This window comes from Babylonia areolata, chromosome 1 (assembly GCF_041734735.1).
Source record: "Babylonia areolata isolate BAREFJ2019XMU chromosome 1, ASM4173473v1, whole genome shotgun sequence".
Classification (NCBI taxonomy): Eukaryota; Metazoa; Mollusca; class Gastropoda; order Neogastropoda; family Buccinidae; genus Babylonia; species Babylonia areolata.
In genome coordinates this window covers 16,568,926-16,593,768 of record NC_134876.1, presented here as the reverse complement: position 1 = coordinate 16,593,768, position 24,843 = coordinate 16,568,926, and the positions used below count along the sequence as shown (strand labels likewise).

The 24,843-nt window shown below is 36.9% G+C and overlaps 1 protein-coding gene across 3 annotated transcripts in view; it reads left to right on the top strand.

Moving 5' to 3' along the window:
• Positions 1 to 24,843, top strand: part of LOC143279953 (uncharacterized) — a 45,914-nt gene that overhangs the window by 248 nt on the left and 20,823 nt on the right. The window contains exons 1-11 of one of the 3 annotated variants that reach the window (XM_076584330.1): positions 1 to 156; positions 786 to 1,754; positions 4,142 to 4,229; positions 6,480 to 6,592; positions 7,485 to 7,566; positions 8,650 to 8,788; positions 11,274 to 12,490; positions 19,118 to 19,221; positions 20,527 to 20,648; positions 22,057 to 22,129; positions 24,309 to 24,539. The exon at positions 1 to 156 is cut by the window's left edge and continues 138 nt beyond it. In XM_076584330.1, coding sequence (XP_076440445.1) covers positions 1,131 to 1,754; positions 4,142 to 4,229; positions 6,480 to 6,592; positions 7,485 to 7,566; positions 8,650 to 8,788; positions 11,274 to 12,490; positions 19,118 to 19,221; positions 20,527 to 20,648; positions 22,057 to 22,129; positions 24,309 to 24,539 — 2,793 coding nt within the window. In that variant the 5' untranslated portion in view covers positions 1 to 156; positions 786 to 1,130. The remainder of the gene's footprint in view (positions 157 to 785; positions 1,755 to 4,141; positions 4,230 to 6,479; positions 6,593 to 7,484; positions 7,567 to 8,649; positions 8,789 to 11,273; positions 12,491 to 19,117; positions 19,222 to 20,526; positions 20,649 to 22,056; positions 22,130 to 24,308; positions 24,540 to 24,843) is intronic. The other 2 variants (XM_076584348.1, XM_076584339.1) reach the window with 2 other exon arrangements.

Sequence of the window (24,843 nt, the reverse complement as noted above, 5' to 3'; positions counted from 1 at the left end):
TTTGCCAGACGAGCGATTGCTACTTTCAAGAAATACTACACTTCATTCTGTTACGCCAACGGAGCAGTGTTATGTATTTTCTTTTTGAGCCATGGAGTTGATGTATAAACATTATGCGATTCAGATGTGCATTATTTTTGCGTGTTTAAATGGCAGGTTTGTGTTATTTTGATTTTTATTTTTTCTAATCGGACGTGCAATATGCGTCTTGAGTTTGCCGTATAAACAACCTGAAGATTGGTAGATTCCGTTCACTATTTGCTCCCTATTTCAAGTCTAACATATATTTTGACGAGTACACTAGTCTTTAGATAGCATCTAGGTCTCCATTCCATGGACATAAACCTACGGCTTTATTTTATTATATACATCAGTGAAAAAAATACACGCCGAATGAATGACAGGATGCCGCCATTTTGCATGGAGTTCGCAAGAGAGAGAGGGGTATATTTGCCGTTGCATGAAAAGACAAAAAGAGAAAAAGTGGCATTGAATAAAAGTCGACTTATTTTGTAAAAGAAATGTTAATAGACTGTTTAACTGTCACGTACTTTTGCCCATCTTCAATGAAAGCTTAAATCTCTTTGTTTAACGAGACGAGTTGCCTCCCGGAAATCCAAAATGTCTTGATTCGTGCGCGATTTCGAACAGTTGAAATACGCGCATTGAGTCTTGTCCAGTATGCAATCAGACTGTGAATTGTAGTTTATAAATTTTTTAGGGGCCTGTTAAAATTTCCTATTATGATTGGATAGTTGCTTGTTACATCTGATTTTTTTTTTCAGGTGGAGTTGATTTTTGCTGTGTGAGTGTGTCCAACGGAAAGAAATGGTTTCAGCAAACCGTGTGGATCATCGAGATGAAAGTGAGGAGGAAGACGCATCGGATTGTTTTGAAACACCAGAAGACAAGCAAACAAACTGAAACATGATTTGTAAAGCAGGTGGTTTTTTTTGGACATATTAAACATCTATTATAAAAATGAGTTTCAGTGGAACATGAACTTGATTTTCTTTCAGCCTACACTTTTATGATTTTTTTTTTTGTGTGTGTACTGTCAATGCCATTGTGTCTGTGAAGATTGATTTACCTCTTCTTTTTTTTTCATGTAAGACATATAAGTCAGCAAAATGGTGAAAGGAGGAGATTGTGGTGATACAGAGACTGATCTGTTGCATACTAAATGGATTTTAGATGCAATTGAGAAAATAAGAAATCAGAAACAACGCCCAAATTCCGATCGTATTTGTCATGTACTTCAGTCAAACCACAAGGTGCCTCGTGAGAACACTCTTGAATACCTCAAGGTGGCTGTTGAAAATGGCACCGTCCTTCAGGTGTTCAACAAAGGGGTGGCATCCTATCGGGACCCAAGCAAGGTGTCACAACTACAGAGCCATTCTCTGAACATCACTCCCAACACCGACCTGATAAAAGTTATGGTACGGTGTATCCGGGAACTTGGAGAAGCAAATGGAACAAACCTGCGCAACTTGGAAAATTATATCAGGTGCAGCTATAGTGTCAATCTTCAGGAAGGGGCCAACTTGTCAAATGTGCTGAAGTTGCAAGCCAAGCGTGCTGTGAACAATGGGCAGCTGCAGCAAGAAGGTGCTTTCTTCAAGGTGGCGCTACCATCTCCCAAAAAGAAAACAGACCTTATCAGCAGAATTAATAAAACCAGAGTGACCGTGGACGTTGAAGACATTGGTCTGGGGTCCAGCGAAGTCATTCTTCCCTTTGAAAGAAACAAGGTATGAAGGAAAAAAAATATTAGGTCACAGAGTGTGAGTGATACTGTGCTTTTAGATTTGTAAAGTTAATTTCATTATTTCTTTCTTTCCTAAACAACTACTACTTGTTTAAAAAAATTATTAATGGAAAATATTAATTGAAACATTGACTTATGTGGAGAATTTTTTTATATTAATATTTTTTAGTTTGATCAATTTATTGTGTAGATAAATCAGTACTAAAAAGTTCCTCATTATATTTATAAGTATGTAAATATATTGTAAAAGTAAGTTTAAAGAGGAAAAAAAAGAGGTAGAAACAACACAAAAAAGCATATCAAGAATGTCAGTAATTAAACAAAAAATATATAAGATAGAGAATACTGAAATTATGATTGCATATAATAATACCCATCTATTATCTAATCTGGTTGTTTCTTTATCAGATATTTTTCATACTGTGTAACATAAGTCCACATAGAAGAACACTAATACTAGTAATAGTAATACAGTATCGATACAGATTCATGAAGAAAGACAAAAAAGGCATACCAAAATATTTTTCAGAAATAGGTAGCAAAAAGTCCATGAATGTTACACATAATGATAATTAATTACATGACTGTATGAATCTTTTTCGTGTGTGTGTTTGTGGCCTTAGTTGTATGCAAATCTGTAGAACACATGCTCTCTCTCTCTCTCTCTCTCTCTCTCTCTCTCTCTCTCTCTCTCTCAGGTGGTTTTTTTGTGTTTTTTTTGTTTTGTCCGTGTTGTTTTGAGTCTTTTGTTATGTTTTTCTTTTTTAAGTAGTCAACACAAGGTTTTATCTATGAATTATATGAATGTCAGTTGTACTGCAAAAACAAGGGCGTCATTGTAATGTGTAATACTTGTCCTTCCAAGAAAAACTAGAAAGTGAAGTAAAACAAAGTGTAGAATTAGAAATGTATTTTTAGATATATATTTAAACAAAACAACAACAAAAATAGCATCAGGACCAGCTCCTCAACCACACCACCTTTCATGGAGAAAGACCACTGTCACAAACAATTTGACCTCGGGGGCAGATCACCAATAGGTTTAACTCATCACTTCTTAAGTTGTAACACTTCCATCTAATCTGGCAGTTGATTGATGTGTGATGTGTATAGGAAATGAAGAATTGTTAAGTTAGTTTGCTTATTGTTTGCTTGTTTTGTTTTTGTTTTTTATAGAAAGAAAATTTATATCCTAATTAGCTAAAATTAGTCAAAACAAAACTTCTATCAGATGATTGATTGCAAATCCAGTGAATTTTAAAGGAAACAGAACTGGTTATAGATCGTTGCCGGAGTGAAAACAGTTTTGTTTTAAAGGAATAGATCAGGAATAAGCACTTCCATTTATTCTGGTATTTAGGTGAAGAGTACAGAAAAATCATCAAAAAAGAAAAGAAAAAAAGGATCTTAAAAAATCTTTGTTTTACATGTTGTTTTGCTGGGGGAAAAAGTTTGATTATCTCATAAATATGCTTATTCCAGATAACTTGCAGATAAGCTACTCAGTTTCAGACTGACCATCACAAACTTAACAGGACGAGGGAACACTGATTATAGATTATAAAAAAACTTAAAAGAATTAGTAATGTTTTAAAGTGTTTGTGTGTGTGTTTGAGGATCTATTCATTTGATTGTAACTGCTGTCTCGACATTTTTAACCTCTTTTTCTCATGGTACTGTCTTGCCATTTCCGCTCTCCTTTTGTGTTTGTGATTTTAATGTGCAGTTGTAATCTTTTTTCTTTCTTTTTCTTAAAAAATAAATAATTTCTGCTGATATTCAAATCTTAGCTGACTTGAATCATATAAATGACTTAAAAAAAAAAAAAAAAAAAAAGGGGGGGGGGGGGGGTCTATGGTTCTACCATTTTTGGGGGATGGGTGAGACGGGGTAGTGTGGGGCAGTAGTGAATAGTAAAAGAGAGATGTTTCTTGACTCTGTAGTCTGTCAAACATAATAGAAAAACAAGAAGGAAAAAAACAAACAAGTACCACATGGGTACTTATCATCAGCTTTAAGGAGATGATGGAAATGGTAACACGATCATGGTTCAGTTGTGTTTTTTTTGTTTGTTTGTTTTTTAATGATTGGCATCATATTAAGAAATATATTCCCCCTATCCACACAATTATGAGATTCAAGAGAGAAGCACTGAACATTTGATCATTGATAACTTGCTTTTTGTCCTTCTCTTTTAATTTTATATGTATTTTGGGACTATGAGGTTTTGTTGTTTTTACTTAAGTACTGTTGAAATAGTTGACAAAAGATTGTATGCGTTAATAGTCATAAGCCATGTTAACAGCTGTGTTTGAAGTACTGGAAATGTTATCTTATTTGCACCTTTCAAGTAGCATTCTTCCTTTGCAGCCAACCCACAAGCCCGACACGATTTGTGGTCTCTGTAAAATTCCAGACAGCAGGGAGCTCATTTCATGTGCTGACTGTGGAAGCAGTGGTAAGCAGTTAAAGCTTTAAAAAGATTACTGAACATTTGATAGACATGTAAGATTTTCATTATGGGGGAGGAGTGGTTGCCTCGACTATTAAAAGTGTTGACATACACATGTGTATGTATTATTTTCTTTTACAAAGTATAGATACTTTAATTTTGAATGTGCAGTTTTACACAGTGATTAACATCAGTTGTGAAATTTTTGTTGATAATGTCTGAATGTTACTGTCAGAGTTATAAATCTTACTATACTTTCAGTAGTGTGTACTCTCAGTTAGAATATCATACTGTTGTATTCTGATCACTGCCTAGGAAGGATAGGTATTTCTAGTTCTTCCTTGTTGGAAATAATTTCTTTACTCCAAAAAGCACAAATCTGGAAATGGAACGTGCAAAGTTGTATGAAAGAGAAAATTCCTTTCTGTTCTCAGCAGCTCTTTCTCCACAGAGTTTCCTCAGCATAATTTCTCAACTTGTCTCAGTAGAGATTTCTGATATGCAGTAAAAAAAATAAAATAAAATAAAATAAATAAAATAAAATAAAATAATTTTAAATTCTAACTATTCTAACTTACATGTTTGTCTATTTAAAACTGATCCCTTACTGCATGCAGAAATGCTATGTTTTTAGTATAGAACATGCCCCCCCCCCCCCCCCCCTTTTTTTTTTTATTTATTTATTTTTTAAGAATTTGTAATGATAAAGCATTCATTGAAGGTTTTCTTACTCTGAAGGTATTAATTGAAATGCATATTATTTTAAAACATGTATACATATAATTTTTGATTATATGGTAAATTGGACTAGATTGTGGTGGGTTTTTTTGGGGTTTTTTTGTTGTTGTTTTTTTTTTAATTTTATTTTATATCTTTCCATCTGTTCAGTGTATTCAGCTTTATATGTTTTATTTCTTGACCTTTTAGTCCAACCTTTGTCATGTTTTTGTGTGCACTGGACTCGGCTGTGGACTTGAAAGTGACGGGCATTTGGATGCACAAATGATTTCCATTCGGATGAATAAAGATGTATTTAGTCAAGAAACAGAAGAAGAGTTCAATACATGTCATCAGTAACAATTTTATTTGTTTATATATCAAGATTGTCCAGAAGTCATTTTCTTTTGAAATTTGGTTTCCCCCCCCCCCCCCCCCCCCCCCCCTTCATATATAATATATCATACATGTATTGAAGTGTATCCTTCTGGTTGCAGTATTGCACCTATAGTGGATATTCACAGTTTACAAAGTTCAGTCTGCCATTGTGACTGTCAGTGGAGTCATAACTACCAATACTTGAATTTATAATTTAGTTAAAAAGGATCCAGTCATAATCATCATCAATCAAGATAGTGTATACCTCAGTTTTGAAGACCAGACTTTTTTTCTGAACAGCTAAGGAAAGCATCAAATTTCCACATTGTCTGGATAATTTCCTGTAAGTTTTGAAGAAAAATAGAGCTGAATCATCAGTTCTACTAATTAAATGGATAACATAGACCGTTTAAAATTAAATGTGTAATAATTATACAGGCTGTTTTTCAATCAAGTAAAGGCATCCAGGTGGCATGTGTGGATGCACAGGCATTATTCATTTATTCAATTATTGATATGTTAAATTACAGAATTTAGCATATGTCTTCTGTTGCTGAATCTCTTCACACCCACTTGCATACAATTGGATTAGAGTTTATATGGGGTTCATTTGTCAATTTACAGTGAGGAAATTAACTTTTTTAAGAGGTTGATGCTTGATGACTTTAGAACTGGTTCAGCTTAGATGTTAGTATTAACAACTGATTACTAATGATAGTTGAGCTGCTGGTCAGAAAACGGAAGAGATCGTTCTTCTGCAGTTAAGATATTTGTACAGTAGGATCAGGATGGAACATATATATATATATATATATATACACACACACATTACTACTGGCCACAAATTATGTGAGAGTTGTTCTCTATTAAGGCTGTTTTAGTAACACATGTAATTGGGGTGTTCATCTCTGAATCTCTTATAGATCTTCTTCAGAAGTTTGGATGTCTTGGAAAAACAGTTTGACAATGAAAGATTTTATGACAAAAATAGTTGATTTTAAACATGAATGATGGAAATTTGTAGTGAAAATGTTATACCAAGAAAAATTTAACAACTTTAAAAAAACAAAAACAAAAAAAAACCACATTTTGATCGACCTGTATTACTGTAGTGAAGACGAGTGCAGTAGTTTAGATATGATCATGTTGCTTTGATTTCAGGTCATCCGGAATGTCTGAAACTCAATGAAGAGGTAGTGAGGAGAGTCAAGAACATACGCTGGCAATGCATCGAGTGTAAAATGTGTGCCTATTGTGGGAAGGCTGGGAAAGATGTAAGTGATACAACTTTATTTGTCTATGTCACTTGATATAAATATGGGTGTGTCTGTCTGTCTTTCTTCCACCAAAGCAAAGAAAAAATCAAAAGTACATGAAAGACCACATTATTATAGTCATTTGTCTTTTAATTTGATAACAGATGTGACTGGCTGTTTAACAGTTATAGGAACATACTAATTGTAATATGTGAAGATCAAAACTTTTTGCATGAATGATCGCATAAAGAATATTTTATATCTCATTTCTGTGTGTCATTGATGAAGCTATATATTTTATGGTATTTGAAAGCTATTTGGATTGTTCTTTGGTCAGGGTTTACGGTTGGTTTGCTCGCTCAGGCATTTTTCTGAGTACTCTTGTGGTTCTTGTGAGTCCAACTGCAGGTTAAAGCATTCTTTCATTCAGACACATCTAATGCTATTATGCTGCCTTACAAATGTTTCATGCGCACACACACCACACACACACACACACACACACACACACACTCTCTCTCTCTCTCTCTCTTACTCACTCACTCTACAGAGAGAGGAGTGAACCACCGGAAACGAAAATCTGCTCAAGGATGATTTTTTAAAGTTTACTGATCCTGTCACAAATGCATTCTTTTCCCGTGAGTAGTACAATGACAGTACAGATTACAAATTTCACACGTAATGCACTTCATTACATGTGTATCTTCGTCATATTGCACTGCGCCATTACTTTTTTGGTGGTTTGTGCCTTTTTATCTTGAAACTGATTCAGAAGCAGCCATTTCATATTGTTTGCGTTTTGGATCACTGAGCCACACAGTAGCAGAGACATGTTTTTTGATCAGTACAAACAGCCTTTGTTGTTTGCTGTTGTACCTAATATTTTATGCTGAAGTCTGATGGGTTTCAGAATAATATGCTGTTCTGTGATGGTTGTGATCGTGCGTACCACTTCCGATGTTGTGACCCAGAAATCTCAAAAGCTCCAAAAGGTATGTTTTGAAATTAAGACAACATGGTAAAATTGCTCTCTGTCTCTGTCTCTCCATATGTCCCTGTCTCTCTGGATTTAGGATCTCTATCTTATTCTGTCAAAATCCTTTTTTTTTTCTTTTTTTTTTTCTTTTTTTCTAATAATGGCTGTACAGTTCATGTGATGACCTGTATTCACTGTCTTCAAATATATGTTTTTTCTAAAGGGACGTGTTGTGCATTCTTCATTTTTCAGCATTTTCCCTTTGTTATATTCCATTTTGGTTTCGTAAGTGTGATTGTGAGAGAAGGTTGCCAGACTAAATGATCTTCTTCACCCTTTTTTTTTTCCTACCTTTTTTTATTTTAATTTTTTTGTTGTTGTATGTATATCTGTGTATGTTTGCATGTCCATCCACTGTCCACCTTAACATTGGCAGTTTTCTCAAGTGAACTTTAGCAAATTCATTTTCTCTGGAAATACTTTGTCAGCACCAAATTTGTGGAGGAGGGTGGGGAGAAAGACAATAAAATCCTCCCTTCCACATTGGGGAGTATTTTATAAATGTCTTCCAGAGTGGGCGTAGGGAGAAAAACAAAAAATCTTCCTTCCACATTGGGGAGTATTTTTTATAAATGTCTTCTGGAATAAACTAATGTAATTTTAGGGGGGGGGGGGATTCCCTTTTTTCCAGATATTGAGCATTTTATTTCATTTAGCCTCTTGCAAGATTTTAATTAGCCTGTTTCTGATATGTTGCCAGATTTGTTAAAAAAAAAAAATAAAATAAAAATATTTAAAAAAATCAAAAAAAAAAAAAAAAATCTTTGACCAGTCCTAACTTGTGTTTTTAACTAATTTGAGACAGCAATACATTCTATTTCCTGTTCAGTTAAAAAGAGGAAAAACAGATGGGAAGTCCATGCAGAATGACACTACCTACATATGTTTCTTCCATACCAATATTTTAAAGAGTGAGGATTGACTACAGTGAAGAAGCTGCTTTTCACATACTGTGTAAACCCTAAGCAGCGCAGATGAAGAAGAAAGTTGTATGTAAGAAAAACCAAAAGATGTGCTGCATTGAGGAAGGTGTTTCCAGGTAACTGGGCCTGCAATGTCTGTGATCCGGAGAACAGTGGAGAACGTGGCCAGCGCTTTCTGCGGAGTGCTCAGAAATACACTATGAAGGTCAGAGCACAGCAGCTGACAGCGTCCAAACAGAAGCTGAAAAATGCAAGGTCAGTAGCATTTTGCATTTTACATTGGAAAAATAAATTATACTTCAGTGGTCTTTTGTCTTTGTTTTGTTTTGTTTGTTTATTGTTTATGGGTTCTGCTAGTAATGCTACTAAGTATGGTTAATTTGCTGTATGTGTATATATACATGATTATATACTTTTCTTCTTTTTTTTTTTCTTTTTTTTTCTTTAATGATGTTTCTGTTCATACTTCATGATCATTATATGGAACTTGTATTAGTTGTAACAGTCTGTTTCACAGTGTTTGTATGTGCATTACTGTTAGTGCAGAATTGTCAGTCTTTCTATCATCCCTTGGGACAGAAGCATGGATTTCCAGGAAGGGTAAGATGTGTGGTTGACTCACACAGTCATGGGCATTCATTTTGCACCTTCCTCCCCCCCCCCCCCCCCCCCCCCCGTGCCCTTTCTTGCCACTCTGGGTATATGTTGTTTTTCTCTTCATGTTTTAGATGTTTTTAGTTGGAAGCAGGAAAGCAATTGTGAGGATCATAGATGGGTCAGTTGTATTATGTTTTATTATAGCATATTTCACTGTGTGAAATTAGGGATGATGATCTTTTTTTCTTTTTCTTTTTCTTTTTTTTTTTCTTTTTTTTTTTTTTTTTGCTGCCCCATCATTTGCACCATTTCAGTGGCACTACTCCCATGCCACTCACATTAGATTCCCCCATACATGGCCACACCCGGGTTCGTCCGTCGCAGTTCCAGCATCGGCAGTCCACAGGGAACCATCGATGTTAGGTTGCCAGGAGGCCACACACCAGAAGAGACCCTGCACTGCTGCTGAGTCACTTCGGTGGTGTTCAGTGGTGCCTGTTCTGTTTTAACATACTTAGGACACCACCTACTAAGCCCCCTACTAATGACAATAATGGCTTAGTCGCGGAGCCAGACTGAGTGAGCGTCCCCCCCAGAGTGGAGACTGCCACCACATCCCTCAAACAACAGCCCCCCATGACTCTGCCAACACTGACGACATTGACAGGACTCACCCTAAGCACGGAAGTGGAGGGGCATCGAAATTGAGGTCACCATGAGAGCATGGCATGAAAGGCCACAGACTTTGAGACTATTTTGTTTACATTGATGACGATAAAGGAGGAGGAGGATGACGATGTTGCTATGGAGGTCCATTTTGGTTTGGGACTGCGTGACAAGGCTGTACTCTACGCTTCCTGTCATAATGATATCCCGGCGTTAACCAGGCCCAAGAGATACAGACACTTGCAGTGTTGGTCAGGTAATTAGAGCAACACACCCAAAGACGCATCCTTAAGTGGATGATACTCGACTGTGTGGTCCCAGTCTCCCCATTTAAGCCCACAGCACACTCAACACTGGGTAGGAGCCGGCCACGGGCCAAAAAACCCACCTCCGCTGGGATTCGAACACGCGTCCTCCCAGCCATCAGTCCGCGACGCTAACCTCTTCACCACGGCGGCTGGTAAATTAGAGATGATCTTGTCAGAGAGAGAGAGTACATTACCACAGTGCAACTCGTGAATTCTTTTCTTTCTGCAAGTGTGTTTTTTTGTGTTTTTTGTGTTTTTTTTCTATCATCAGTACAAAAGCAGGTTTTTCTACAGAATTTTGCCAGAGATAAATCATAAACCCTTTTGTTGGTGTGTGTTCTTATATGTGCCTTAAGTGCATGCTACACAAGGGACCTGGTTTGTCGTCTCATCAGAAAGACTAGTACATAGATCACTACTCAATTCACAGTGTTTAGGGGATAAAAGGAAAGGGTTAAAGATCCTGGTCTTTATTTAGGACTCAGATATGTGGATACTTAATGCATTACCTCGAGGCCACATTTACTACTCATGTGGAGTAGTGGCCTTGTGGACAAAACACAAGGCATAGAAATGAGGATCTCTGATTTGATACATGCATGGACCATGATTTTTATTCTTGGACTCTTATCCCCTCTTGGTGCCAGTCTTTGTGGAAAGGCAGTAAACTGAGGTCCTGAGTGCCACACACATTTGGCGCTCGTAACATCAACGAAAAAGCTGTCCTGGTCAAAACTGAGGAAAATGCCACTTTGATTGTAAAAGAAATCCACTTGCATATAGAGAAACTCAGAAAGGAAAAAAGGGGTCATGCTGCACTGTCAGTGCATTATCATTAAGGAGGGCAGCCTAAATTTCACACACAGAAAACTGTTCTGACAAGAAAATAATATAGTACAGTACCACACTGTACAATACCATGACATGCGTTTTAAGCACATATTATTTTGAGCTGATCTGATAGACTGTTACCAGTGTTATCAATTTCTCTCATAAAGGTTGCCAGGTTCTCTTTGAAAATCAGTCACATTTACAAATTGTCAGTATGTCAGAGAAGTTTGACTTGTAGAATGTATGTATGAAAAAGTTTTTTTTTTGTTTTTTTTTTTTAATTGGCTGGCAACCCTGAATTTGTGTTTTTCATTGTTGTTCTTTCTGTCATGTTATAGGCATTTCAAGGCCAACAAACACAAGAGTCACAAGGCACGACCCCACAAGGGCAGCAAAAAGAAATTTGAAGCGGAGGACATGCAGATTGGAGAAGAGGAAGCACCGTTTTCAAGTGAGTTGGATGGAAAAGGATCCAGCCACTTTGATTCTCTGTTGAACATGAACAAACCGAAGGGCTTAGTAGATGGTCTGTCTAAATTCTTCATGCCTTCCAATAAGCGGAAGTCTAGAGTGTCTCTCAGTTCCATTGATATTGATGCTGTTGTAAAAGTTCAGTCGCAGATTGCATCTTCTGTGTCTCCTTCTCAGACAAAATCTAGTTCTCCTGTCAAGTCAACCAGCGGGGTGTCTTGTTCTACATCCAAGCCTGATTCTTCTGTCGTGTCAAAGGCGTTGAAGAGCAGTTCAGCATTAAAGTCCACCAAAAAAGTGAATTCGGGAACTAAGTCAGTAGCAAAAAACAAAACACCAGTCAAATCCACAACTCATACCAGTACACCAGGTAGGTCAGCTGCTAGTGAAAAGTCGGACTCTAAACCAAGCTGTGATCAGGATAAAGTCGTTGTAAAGGAAAATTCTTACTGTGATCAGTCGGACACTGCCGTGAAGACCGTTGCTTCTCATAACAGTAGTGGTTCTAGTCAATCTCAGCAGGCTGCATCTCGACTTGTTAAACAGTCTAAACTTCATGCCCACCGAGGGAGGAAAAAAGCAGAGGGTCCCCCCGGAATAACCCAACTGAATAGTTTGAACGATGGTCTGTCTCATTTGTTCACTGCGCAAGGGGAGCAACGCAAAAGGACGTGTCCAGTTTACAATCCGTCAGCTAGGAAACATAGGCCTAGGTTTCAGAGTGAGAGTACAGTGCTTCATGAGACTAACGACATAGTGAAGAGCATCCCCAATGGAGTGTATGCCCCACCGGTCGTGAAAGAGCCACAAAGCAGCAGCAGTGTGTTAAGTGTATTGCCTGCCACCCGAGGGCACGACAGTGACTGGGATGCTGACAGGGAGGATGAGGGTGAGGAAGAGGAAGTGCATTGTTTCACTGGTGTCAAGGTTAGACCAGGAGGGAAGGGGAGTGAGGGGCAGGCCAGCACGGACACCTCAGACAGCGAGGAGGAGGAGGTAGCCAGTGCGAGCCAAGCCAACGGCACTCCGAGCAGCCGACTGGGGCCAGGCCAAGCCAGTCAACAGCAGGCAGCTCAAGACAAGGGTAAGATTCCTGTGTCATTGGCATCATTTGGCTGTCTTGTGGTGGGCTTGCACTCTCTCTCCCTCCCCCCATCAGTTCAGCATGCCTCAGTCGCAGGTACATTCCACACACTGATAGCAGCAGACTTGTCAGCTGGCTGTTTAGTCTTTGGCTCTCCCTGGAATAAGTCAGGTCACAAAAACCTTTGTTGATGAGCTCAGCACTAGATCTGGATATCTGGAAGAAATTTGAATATTCCTTCGACATGACAACTGGAGCTTTCATTACCGGAAGATTTTAGATTTTCTTGTCAGTTATGACTTCTTTGAAATTGATATGGTTGTACTTCTGTTGACAAGTGAAAGGAAGCAGACAGATTCAGCCTTCAAGCAGGTTTTGTGGGCTTTGCCCCAAGGAATGCAGCAGGATATTGGGGGAATGAACAAAATCATATTCAGCAGCAACTGGAAAACTCTGCCTCTTATGGAAAAACCCCCATCTTGTTCAGTACTGCTTTTTTTCTTACACTGTGTTGTGTCCAACACTCCTGTGTTGTGTCCAACACTCCTGTGTTTTGCTCATTTTGATCATCCACTGATGTATTTGTTCCTCTGGCAGTTTTATCTGATGAAATTATTTCCCCCAAATTGTGCCAATATCTCATCACTGTCTCTGTTTTAAAAACCAGGGGTTTTCTGGTATAGGGGGGAAAAAGCTGATGAAATTTACATAATTCTGAGAGAAAAAAGTTGCAAGGATATTGATCATGATGCCCAGGTGTGCGTCTTTCAGGGAGAGCTGAATTAACCAAAACAACAGTCAGTGAATGCTTTGTGATGAAGCAAAACTTATTTCCCCTCTTTGCTGTCTGTCTTTGCTGCACCTGCATTGCTTTGTAGTAAAGGGTGGAAAGGTAGATCCATTTTCACTTTTGTTGTCCTGACCTGAATTACAATGCTTTCTATCATTACTTATATACTTTGTGTGCATTTTCAACTGATGACAGTGGGATGTTTATACCCCAGCATATTGTTTTTATTTTCCTTTCTGTATTCATTATCTACTAGCCCTGCGGTGTTCATGTTTCATCAGTGATCCTTTTCCTTTTTTTTTTTTTCCAAGTGTCATTGTCTTATCATTCATACATTGCCTTTTTTTTGTTCTTTTTTTCTTTTTTTCCATGTTGATGGTGAATAGATTGTTCTGCAGATGGTAATGTGGGGTGTTTTTTTAGGGGTGTTTTTTTTGTTGCTGTTTTTTTGTTGTTGTTTTTTGTTGCTGTTTTTTTTTTTCCCCGAGTGGAAGTGTTATAATCCATCTCATCGAAGAAAAACTGGACAGAAGTTCTAATACTTACGCCTTGTGCGTATGGATTATTTGCTAGTTTAGGATAGTGATCTGAACAACTAATATTTAATCAGAATAATAAGTCCTCTGAAGTTTGCTTTCGTATGGTTTCTATGAAAAAAAATGTGGGTTTGTTTTTTTCTGAAATGTTGGGCATAAGCCAACAGGTTGCCAATGAACATTATAAAAAGTTGTGTAGTGTATGTATACATGTACTAAGTATGATATTATGAGTATCTGCATGTAATCTGAAAATTTATCATTAGTATGGGTATTTGTATGTAATATTTGTTTAGTTTTATATTATAATCAGTGACATTGAAAAAACAAACTAGAATGCTTCAGAATCGTATTAAGTTTCAGTGGAGAATTTAAAAGTTTCTTGTGGATTTTATTATGATTGGTTCATGATCTATAACTTAAAAGCCAGGAAATTTGTATAAACACAATTTTTATTTTCATTTTTTTATAGATATTGAATGGTAAGAAAGCAGACTAAGACTATACATGTTACTAATAAAATTGCCAGATGTAAATCAGTGTATCCATGACTTACACATTAACAGAAAAAGGAAGATACCAATTTCTTGCTTTATAATTTGCTTCATCTGCATGACTTGTTTTCATCATGATTGTGATTATCCAATATTTATGAATGTGTGTTCTTATTTTTGGCTGTGTTTAACAGATTGTGTAAAGAATTGGACCTATCTGTCCATTTTGATAATTATGTGGAATATATTGGAAACTAGGTGGTAGCTTTGATTCATTATACAATGATGATACAGTTGTTGAGATCTTTTAAATTAAAAGCTTTTGAAAGGTATAGGTTTATTAAAGTCATTGGATAAGAAAATTTTCCATTAAGGGCTTTTTTCTTCTTTTTTTAAACAGCATATGAGTAATTTGGATACAAAATTTTAACAAAGAAAGTTTTCATATTGATATACATATATGTATGAATTATAATTGTAATTCTTTCTTGTAGTTGTACAAAGGGTTATTTATGGTTCATATGTGTGGATAAGTTGAGTCTATGTAATCATCTTATTCTGATTTTGTGTGAATTTTTTTGTCACTTTGTGTCCATGGTAAACATCAACACTGACATTTTCTTTGGAGCTATGTCCATAGAGGCAAAACGTCAAGTTTATTGATATTGATATGACCTTTCCTGGCATCCCTCACCAGAATGACACTGCACAACAGCAAAGGCCACAGTTTCACATTAAACGTTTCAACCACCTGATTGTTATTGAATAATTGGAATTTTCTTGTTTGAGGTGAACATTTTTTAATGTTAAGTGATACTTCATACACTTAAAGATACCTATATGATGTAAATATTTTGTCTGAAACATGAAAGAATTCTTGTCTGTGTAAAAAATGATACTGAAAAGAAGATGGATGGATCCATTTTCTTTCGTATCATTTGAAAACTCAACTATCAGAAGTGACTGGTATGGTCAAGGAGGAATAAGAACAATGATCATCTACATTGAGTTTGAGAAGACGGGAAACCGTTGAAATAGATCCTAAGTGTCTGATGCCACAAACTAATTTATATGAAGAATGTATAGGCCGTAGCTACTTTTATTTTCTCCACATAGGTGGGTAGTAGTTTGCACAGGACAGGAATCAGACCCCTGCCAGAGTCTGCATTAGTGGGTCAAAGTAAGTGTGTTACTTAAACATAATTTTAGGAAGAAAATTTCCTTTAAGTAGCTTAGTTTTGTTCTCATCTGAGCAATATCTTCAGAGAATGATAACATTAACAGTGTTTGAAAAGGAGGTTCGAACAAACACATAAAATGTAGTTACCTGCAAGGAAAAACATGGAGTAGTTCATCTCTGATTGGTAACACCACCTGTTTTTATTTTGTTTTGTTTTTTATGATGGCCGTTTCTGGAAACAAGCACAAGTATCCATATGTCATATCAGTCTCTCCAGTCATTGCTAATCTGAACATATGAAAGTAGAAAGGTTAGAAGAAGAAAAAAAATTAAGAGAGAAGAAAGGCCATTACCAGTTTAGTTATTAAACATGTCTTTGTGTTCATTTTCGTAAATTTGGTACAGATTCATGGATGACTCATTCACAAAGCAGCTTGAATATATGAAAAAAGGATCAGTTCTTTAAATTCTGTGGATCCACTACAAGTGTTAGAGAAATGAATCCTGATATACTAGGGGGAAAAGATTAAAAAAAACAACAACCAAACAAGCAAGAGAGGCAAGGCCTTCAAGACTCACTTGTAATACACCTTAAAAAATTTTTAAAAATTAAAAAAAAAAAAAAAATTTATCGTTAAAATGTGTTCTGTATTTGTTATTTTAAAGCTTCGGGATAAAAAAAAAAAAAAGAAGAAGAAGAAAAGGAAAAAAAAAAGTCCTAACCAGATTCGAAACCTGCGTGTTCTGTCTTACCCATTACACTATCGTGGCTCCTTAACTGACGTTCTAAAATTTATTATTTGAACATACTTTTTTAAAGGGCGATAAATCAGTTGCGGTATTCGCAGTGAGAACACTGTTTAAATCATATTATTCTGGTGTATCTTGGGCATTCAAAAAATCTTTAAGGGCAATAAAAAATTCTTTTTAAGTCCGCGGTAAAGGAGACGTGGCTATCACCCCAATCACACTGCAACATTTAGCCGTTTTCTCTAGATCAGATAGATGTACAAGTTTAGTTACACCCGCCGGGAATGTAGTATTACACGGTTGATTCAATTTCTCTTTTACATTCATTCTAGTTTTATAGTTTTAAAGTTGATATGAAAATTTAGTATTTTGTTAAACTAATAACATGTAGAGCCAAGTACAAGTACTCTAAACGTCGTATGAAGTGAAAAGGACTTCATTTTGAGAAAAGTCAAGACAGGAATTTTTTTCGTTTCATCAATTCAAGGGTATAACTCGCATGGTTTACAATTTTTAACTGTGAATTCCGACTGATTCTGTGGATATTTTTAAGGCAGTCTGGGACATCATCCAGTAAGTGATGAGGCGTTCACAAACCTTTCTCTGAATAAATATTTAACGGTCTCCTTCTCCAACTTTCCATCACATGTTATCGTGTATTGTCCTTTGAATATAGGATTGAACGGGCAGGTCAGCAACTTGAAACAAAATGGCGTCGTTCGCGTTCGCGAAGAATATGAGCACGCGCTTTGAATGTGTATAAATATGTGTACGCAATTGATTTTTGCCCATGACCTTCAGGGCTCAGCCAATAGATGTATAAAGTCCACTCGTATTGATTTTAGTATTTTCCGAAAAAGACCATTTGGGCGAATGAACATAGTGAAAGCCCTGTACACTGAGAGTAAAAAACACAAGCTTTTTATGTATTGAGTATAATTTCAAAATGTAATGTTTAAGATAAGAAAGATCAGTTTAAAGCAAATTAAGTGCCCTAGCATTAATTACAGATTAATTTCCCTTTTTTACTATCTGCACCAAAACGTTTGCAAAATTAATAAAACTTCCATGCTTAGCAAAAGAAGTTCCTGTTTGAACAAAAAATGATAATAATGACTGCTCTTATTTTTGTGTCAGAATATCAGATCAAAGTGCCAAGTTTAGAGAATAAAAAATATATATATAAATATAACAGTAAATGCACTTTGCATATAATTTGGCTTCTTCTTTTTTTTAATTTTTTTGTGCCCATCCCAGAGGTGCAATATTGTTTTAAACAAGATGACTGGAAAGAACTGAATTTTTCCTATTTTTATGCCTAATTTGGTGTCAACTGACAAAGTATTTGCAGAGAAAATGTCAATGTTACAGTTTACCACAGACACACACACACACACACACACACACACACACACACACACGCACACACACACATAGAGACAACCGAACACCGGGTTAAAACATTGACTCACTTTGTTTACACAAGTGAGTCAAAAAGTGGTAGTTCCCAGGCTGCATTGGCTCCATTGTGACAGCTTTCAACTTGATCCATAAGTTTGAAATTGAAGTTGGTGAGCTGACTGGCATGATAAACTGCAGTTGGAACACTTCTGAACAATTAGTCTGGATCTGCTTGTTAATTTAGGATTCTTTCAAGTATCAGTTGTTTTTTTGTTGTTGTTTGTTGTTGTTTTTGTTTTGTTTTGTTTTTTTGTTGTTGTTGTTTTTTGGTTCTTTATTTTTTTTTAGTGTTATCATTTTGTTTAACTGAATGTCCCTTCCCCCCCCCCCCCCCCCCCCCCACTCATTCATTTTGTGGAATGAACAGGTCATTGGTGAATGTCATTTTTGTTGGGCACTAAAACAAGCACATGAGCCTTAAAGGTCTTGTTGGTAGCATTGTTACTGTAATTTTAAGTTGAACTGCTTGGATGACATTCTTTAATCCCCAAAAAGTGCATGAAAAAGGGAATCAAGTGGTTAAGATACGCATTAGTTATATTTCATAAACTCTTTTATTTTTATATATATATATATATATATATATATATATATATAATATGTCATTTAAGATGACTGATTATCCGAGTTATAACTTACTGATAATTCTTGATAGTGGTGGTAATTTACCATTGTTTGTGTAACGTGTTAAGAAATTTTGTTTCACCACACACACACACGCCCCCCCCCCCCCTCCACCTCTCTCTCTCTCTCTCTCTCACACACACACACACACACACACACACACACACACACATTCTCTTCTTTACATCTATTTATTTTCAAAAAGAGATTTGTCTTAGTCATGTAACTTGTAAGACTTTTTTTTTTTCTTTTCTTTTTTTTAACTCCTCAATTTTTATGTTGATCATGGATTGCTTCAGTTGTTTTGATAATAAACTTGTTTTGAAAGCTCTGGAGTTGAAAGCTGTCTTCAGTTGTTTTGATTTTTACTTGCCTTTGGAAGCCAAGAAGTATAACTATAAGTGTGTTTAGTTATTTTGATTTTTGAAAGTTTTAGAATTTAAAAAATTGTCTTCAGTTTAAATTTCAAACTGATTTTGATACCCTGAAGCTATAACTTTGTAATTTTTTGATTTTGCATTCAGTTATAAGGACAAGTTGGTTTTTCAGTTGTTTTGGATTTTAATTTGTTTGAGAATGAATAAAACTTTTTCTTCAATTGTTTTGATTTTGACTTTAATGGTTTTTGTCGTTTTGAGGTCAGATAGCTAAAATAGCAATGAAAGAGAGAGGGATAGAGAGGGGCCATCAAGATGGCTATCCCACTGAGCCTGTTTAAGCTTGATCTTGCAGGATATATATTATTGTAACAGTTTGTGAAAGTATGCATTAGAAATAAGTACTTGTCTGCAGATGACCCATTACGTCCTGGGGGGAAGTTGTTGTCCAATGTGACAGAAGACGACTATGACTTGTTCAAGCAAGCTCAGGAGAAAGCCCAACAAACAGTTGCACAGGTAAGTGTGAGCACGTGAATTAATTGCCTTATGATGCATTCACACAACACTTTTTCCAGCTTATTAGATATTAAAATAAGATGGTCTTTCTTGTCTCATTCAGTTTTTTGTATAGGAGAGTGTGTCCATGAGTTCGAGTCTCATTACAGACCAGGATTTTTACTCACCTTCACTAGACCTTGAGTGGTGGTCTGGGTGCTAGTCTTACAGATGAGTTGATAAACTGAGGTCAAAAGTGCACCATGTACTAATCACACGTAAAAGAAACTATAGCAAGTAGAGGGCTGCCTCTGACAAAATTACGTAGAAAGAATTTACTTTGATAGAAAAACAAATATACCCTGAACCAGGAAAAATATGTGGCACTGTCCCCCTGTGGATGCCAGGGATCTTTTTGTATAAATAGCATCCCAGCCTTGAAATTCTGTGCTAGAAATTTCCTCTCTTGTATTGCTCTCTTTATTTATGTCTTTTTTCTTTCTTCACTGTTGTTTCCTTTTTCTGCGCTCCCAGTCCTCTCCCCTTTTTTCGAGCAAGCCCTGACACTTTTTTGTCTTTCCTGCAGTCTGTGATGTACTATCTCAGTATCTGTGCTGTTTCGCTCTGATGTCTAGGTAGTTCAATTGTAAACATTGGGACAGGCCTTGGCTGTCCATTTTGCAGTGTTATTTGCCTGTGTGACCCTTTTTATATATTTTATGTGTTGCTTTGAAATATTTTTTATCCTTTTAAAAAAAAAAAAAAATTTATTATTATTTTTATTTTTTTTATTTTTTATTTTTACAATTTTTCATAATCTCGGATAATAAATGGAAGGGCTGACATTCTCAGCACTGCCTAGTCTTATTTGCCCTAAGGAGCTATTTTTCATAGTCTGGGATGATTAATTAAACAGAAGGGCTGACATTCTCAACAATGCCTAGTCTTATTTGCCCGAGCTAAATGATAGGATTTTGTCTCATGAACTGTGATTTGTAAGGTTTTCTTGATGGTGGTTTTTGTGCGTGTGTGTAGATGTGACAGTTATGTGTTGATGCATTTGAGCATTTGTATGGCTTGGCAGTCCTGATATGGCCCTGTGCAGCCAGGTGGACTATATGCAACAGTAAACCAGGTGGTGCTGTACTGTGGGGATGTGCTCACCATGGGTACAGCAGCTCAGATATCACACAGACAAATCTGTCATGACAAAAAATAAAATAATGCAGTGCAGTGCAATACATAGTTTTGTTGGTAAATGTTAAAATGTTGGCTGACCCCAAGTCAGTGGGGATGTATTGATGATGTGTCTGGGTATATCTGCAGGGTACCGGCAGCAGTGATCTCCTATCCACAGAATCTCAAGGCAGAAACCCTCCCTGTATTGAGTTTGGAAAATACGAAATTGTTACCTGGTATTCTTCCCCCTACCCTCAGGAATATGCAAGGTCAGTGTTGTAAAGCATCTTCAGTCATGTTTTTTTTTATTTTGCTTTCCCATTTGTAAATTCTAGTGTGACTATATTTGAAAGGAGGAAGTTGATGATTATCCTTCAATAAAATGAGCTTTATCTGGTCATGAATCAAACGTAGCATAGAATCATCTTAAATGTGCAAAATGAAAAAAGAGTTCACTCTTGATAGATAAAATCTTTGGATTTCTTCATTTTCACCCTTTCTGATGTACCTTGCATTGTAGTTCATATCTAATGATATATTAATTATAACTAGTCATTTCATGTATGTTTGTCAGCTGATAAGGTTCTGGTCGAATGACATTTGCTATGTAAGTGGACAGGTCTTTTTTTTATATGTTGTCACTGTATGTAAAGACAGGAACTTAAATCATTATCAGTGTTATCAAATTTTGTTATAATTTTCATTGTATGTACCAGAATTAAGACTCCAAATAATTTTAGACCACTTGTCAGGCATGAGATTTTTCCGACTATAGTCAGAATTCCGACCAAAAATTGGCTCCAGAGGCCATTTTTGAGATTCACGTAAATCTGTTGAGAAAATTGGGGAGGGGGGTTCCGACCGACGAAGGTTGCACTGACGTTGTCCGACCGATCGACAAGTCAGACCCACAGCGTTGGGTAAAATGCCCCATGTTTGGATAAGCGAACCAATTGAGAATAAATGTTCCGTTGCTCCTCTGTCATCATTCAGCTTATCCGCATTTGGTTGCGATTTCACAACTTTCGCCCGCGGGCTTCATGACTTGCAAAGATACTTTTTCGTCAGTCGTCTTCAATCATCGACAAAATGAGAACACTCATAAACGATAATAAGATTTTTGCAGCAGAGATTGACAAAGGTGTGAAAAATAGTGGAACTTGGCCTGGCAAGATGAGACCTCAAGTGCTGATTTTATGGTTTGAAATCGAGAAAAACCTTCAGCTTCAGACGGCTTCGCCCCCAGACCCCCACCAGGGGCGTTGCCCCATGGACCCCCACTGGGGGCCTTCTGCGGCCCCCAGGCCCCCACCTTTCAGACTCAAATCATAATTTCCTAATCTCATGCCTGCTTGTAGAAATGCTTGTACGTGCACAGCTGATGGCTGCACCATTACTGAAGCAACTGAAAACCTAGCTGCCCCATGGTCTGCATACTTCTCTTGTCAACAGAATGGAGATTCTTATAGCAAGCCAAATCACGCTGTGCATGAACATAAAATTGTTAAAGTCCTGGCCTTTGTAATATTTTTATGCTGTCTGAATTTTCTTTCGTTGAATGGAAGGGGAGGGAGGGGAAAGAAGCCCAGGGACTGTAATCCCAATCTCAGAAGCTCTTGCTTGTGCTTCTTTTTTTTTTTTTTGTATTGCACACTATATTCTGAATACCTATTGCAGGTTATCCAAGCTATACATCTGTGAATTCTGCCTCAAATACATGAAGAGCACAGGTTGCCTTCAGCGACACATGGTGAGTCTGTTCAGTTTGTTTGCAAGCTGTAGGTTTCTCCACTTGTTGCTGCAACTCACAGTTCTCAGAGATCTTTTTTGTTGTTGTTGTTGTTTCAGTTATGAGTTGTCTTTTCCTCTTTTTTCTCACCTGAATTGCAAGCAGGTCATTGAGCATCAGTTGGATTTTAAGTGCCTTTTTAACTTCTGCCCACCACAAGATTTACTGTTGCAGTTGTATCAAAATAACATGGCAAGGGAAGCAACTTGGCTAGAGTGCACATACACCACAAGTAAGATGCACTTGAGAGGTTTTATTATTTCTCTGTTGTTTTTTTGTTGATTTTTCTTGGGGGGGGGGGGGGGGGGGGTATAAATCAAACTGAATGTCTTTATTGAAGCACATAGGGTGAGAAAAGAACGAGACGAGTTTAATTTGTGTAAGATATTACCGTAAAGTTTGGTCTATTGAGCGCACTGGTGTATAAGCCGTGCCCACTAAATTTTGGAAAAAAATTTAACTTCATACATACATACATAAGCTGCACTGGCTTATTAGCCGCACTTATTTCTGGTACCGGAACACATACTGATGCTACAGAAAAGCTGTCAATACTGCAGGTTATGAAATAAACAGAAGCGGGAACAACACAAAGAAAAGCAAGCGAAAATACTGCTAGTGCCACAAAAAAATTTTTTAAATAAACACAATGAAAATAAGATCCCTAATTTAGGGATAGTCACATTTATTCAACGTCATCCTGCTCATTGAACCAGCACAGCTTCCTCCGCCATCTTGTCACTGACTTCAGCCTCGCTTTCATTTCATGAACATAAACGCAAAGTGGAGGTCGCTGCTGGTTTGCTGATTGCACTGTCGTCTGCTAGGTCGATCACCTTCAATTTGAAGGCTGCATCTTAGGCATTATGTCGCGTTTTCGGCATGATGAGGGTGTACGCTTGAGCAGAGTAGAACTGAATGCTGATCTGAACGCTTTAATGTGTGGGGATTTGATTTATAAAACATGAACAGTTAGCACACTATCCTGAAGCTCATCCAAAAATTCATGGACAGAAATCATGATTTTGCTGAGTTGAAGGGCAGCTAAGAATAGACAAGAACGTGACACTCCGGGATCGTTAAAATCCTCAAATAATCTGCATCATTGTATAAGCCGCAGAGGTTGAAGTTGCAGTAAAAAGTCGTGGCTTATAGACCAAACTGTACATTATTCATTTATTGCCATCAGTTACATCTTAAAGAAATGCAAATGATTGCTTTTAGACTTCATTGAGACCTGGTAGCAGGATTTTCCATACTTATTCCCTACTCAGTTTATGTCATGGTCATAATTGCATAACTAAGAAAGCCTGAACATTGGAAACAAATCACTGGATGTCTGTCCAGAACATGTGCTTCCTTCCTCTTGGCAAGCATTGTGAATTCCCTGTCACTTGTAGCCAGTTTTTCATTCTGCATTTGTGGGCTATAACTTCCATGTTCACTTGCATCTATAAATAATGGGTTTTTACATGTTGTACATTTTTACTCTGCAGCCATTATCTGATTTCAGGAGTCTGTATGCTGAGTATTTTCATGTTTCCATAACCTACTGAACACTGACATAGGTTATAGGATCTTAGCAAGCATATTTGATCCCTATGTGTATAGACATGTTGAGAATTAAGGCACTTGCAGATCTGGACATACGTTGACCTGAAATATCCGATCTTCACCCTGGAGGCACCAACATGGTACTTAAACCCAGTAAACTGCAGATTGGAAGTCCAAAGCTGTAACCACTCCACTGTTGTAATCATCACTTTTGGCCATATCTACTGATCTTTGATTTTCAGTGGATGGATGTTTACGAGTGCTTGTTTCTACATTTTCACATGATTGTGTTTGTGTCCAGCAGCATAGGAAAAGAGATAATTCTTCTCAGTGAACATGTTTTGAATCTGATAATATATTGAGAGCTGTTCATTGTGTATGATGTCCTAGAAAGAATTGTAACTAGTAAGTATAAAATTACTAAAATGTGTGAACAGACTATCAGTTAACATGTAATTGGATAACAAGTTTAAAGTTCAGTAAACATGTAATTAGTATAACCAGCCTGAAGTTTAGACAAAACTTTAGATTAAAGTAAACTTTGTGATTAATTTAATAGGTGTGATGTGTGTGTAATCATGTGCAGGACAAGTGTCAGATGTCACACCCTCCAGCCGATGAAATTTATCGTCAGGGAGAGTTGTCAGTATTCGAGGTGGATGGGAACATCAGCAAACTGTACTGCCAGAACCTGTGTTTGCTGGCCAAGCTGTTCTTGGACCACAAAACACTATACTATGATGTGGAGCCCTTTCTTTTCTATGTACTCACTGTTAATGATAAGTGGGGCTCGCACGTTGTCGGCTACTTTTCCAAGGTGAGGTTATTTAATGGGTTATTACTTTAGTTTGTAAGAAGTTGTCTGATTTTTAAAAGTTGGTGTTAGAATTTGAATTATGTGAAATTATAAATTCACAAGTATGAGCTGAGCTTCATTAAAATGAAGATATATGGTTAAACGTTTTAAATGAAATGTTTTGGACATACCTTTGATGGACTCTCAAGGTCTGACTGGTGTGTTGGGTCTGTCTTTGTACTTCAGGTTTCTGCTTCCTTTGAAAAATGTATGATGAAATAACAAATTGAGCAGATAATTTTTATCATTTGTGGATCAGGGCACA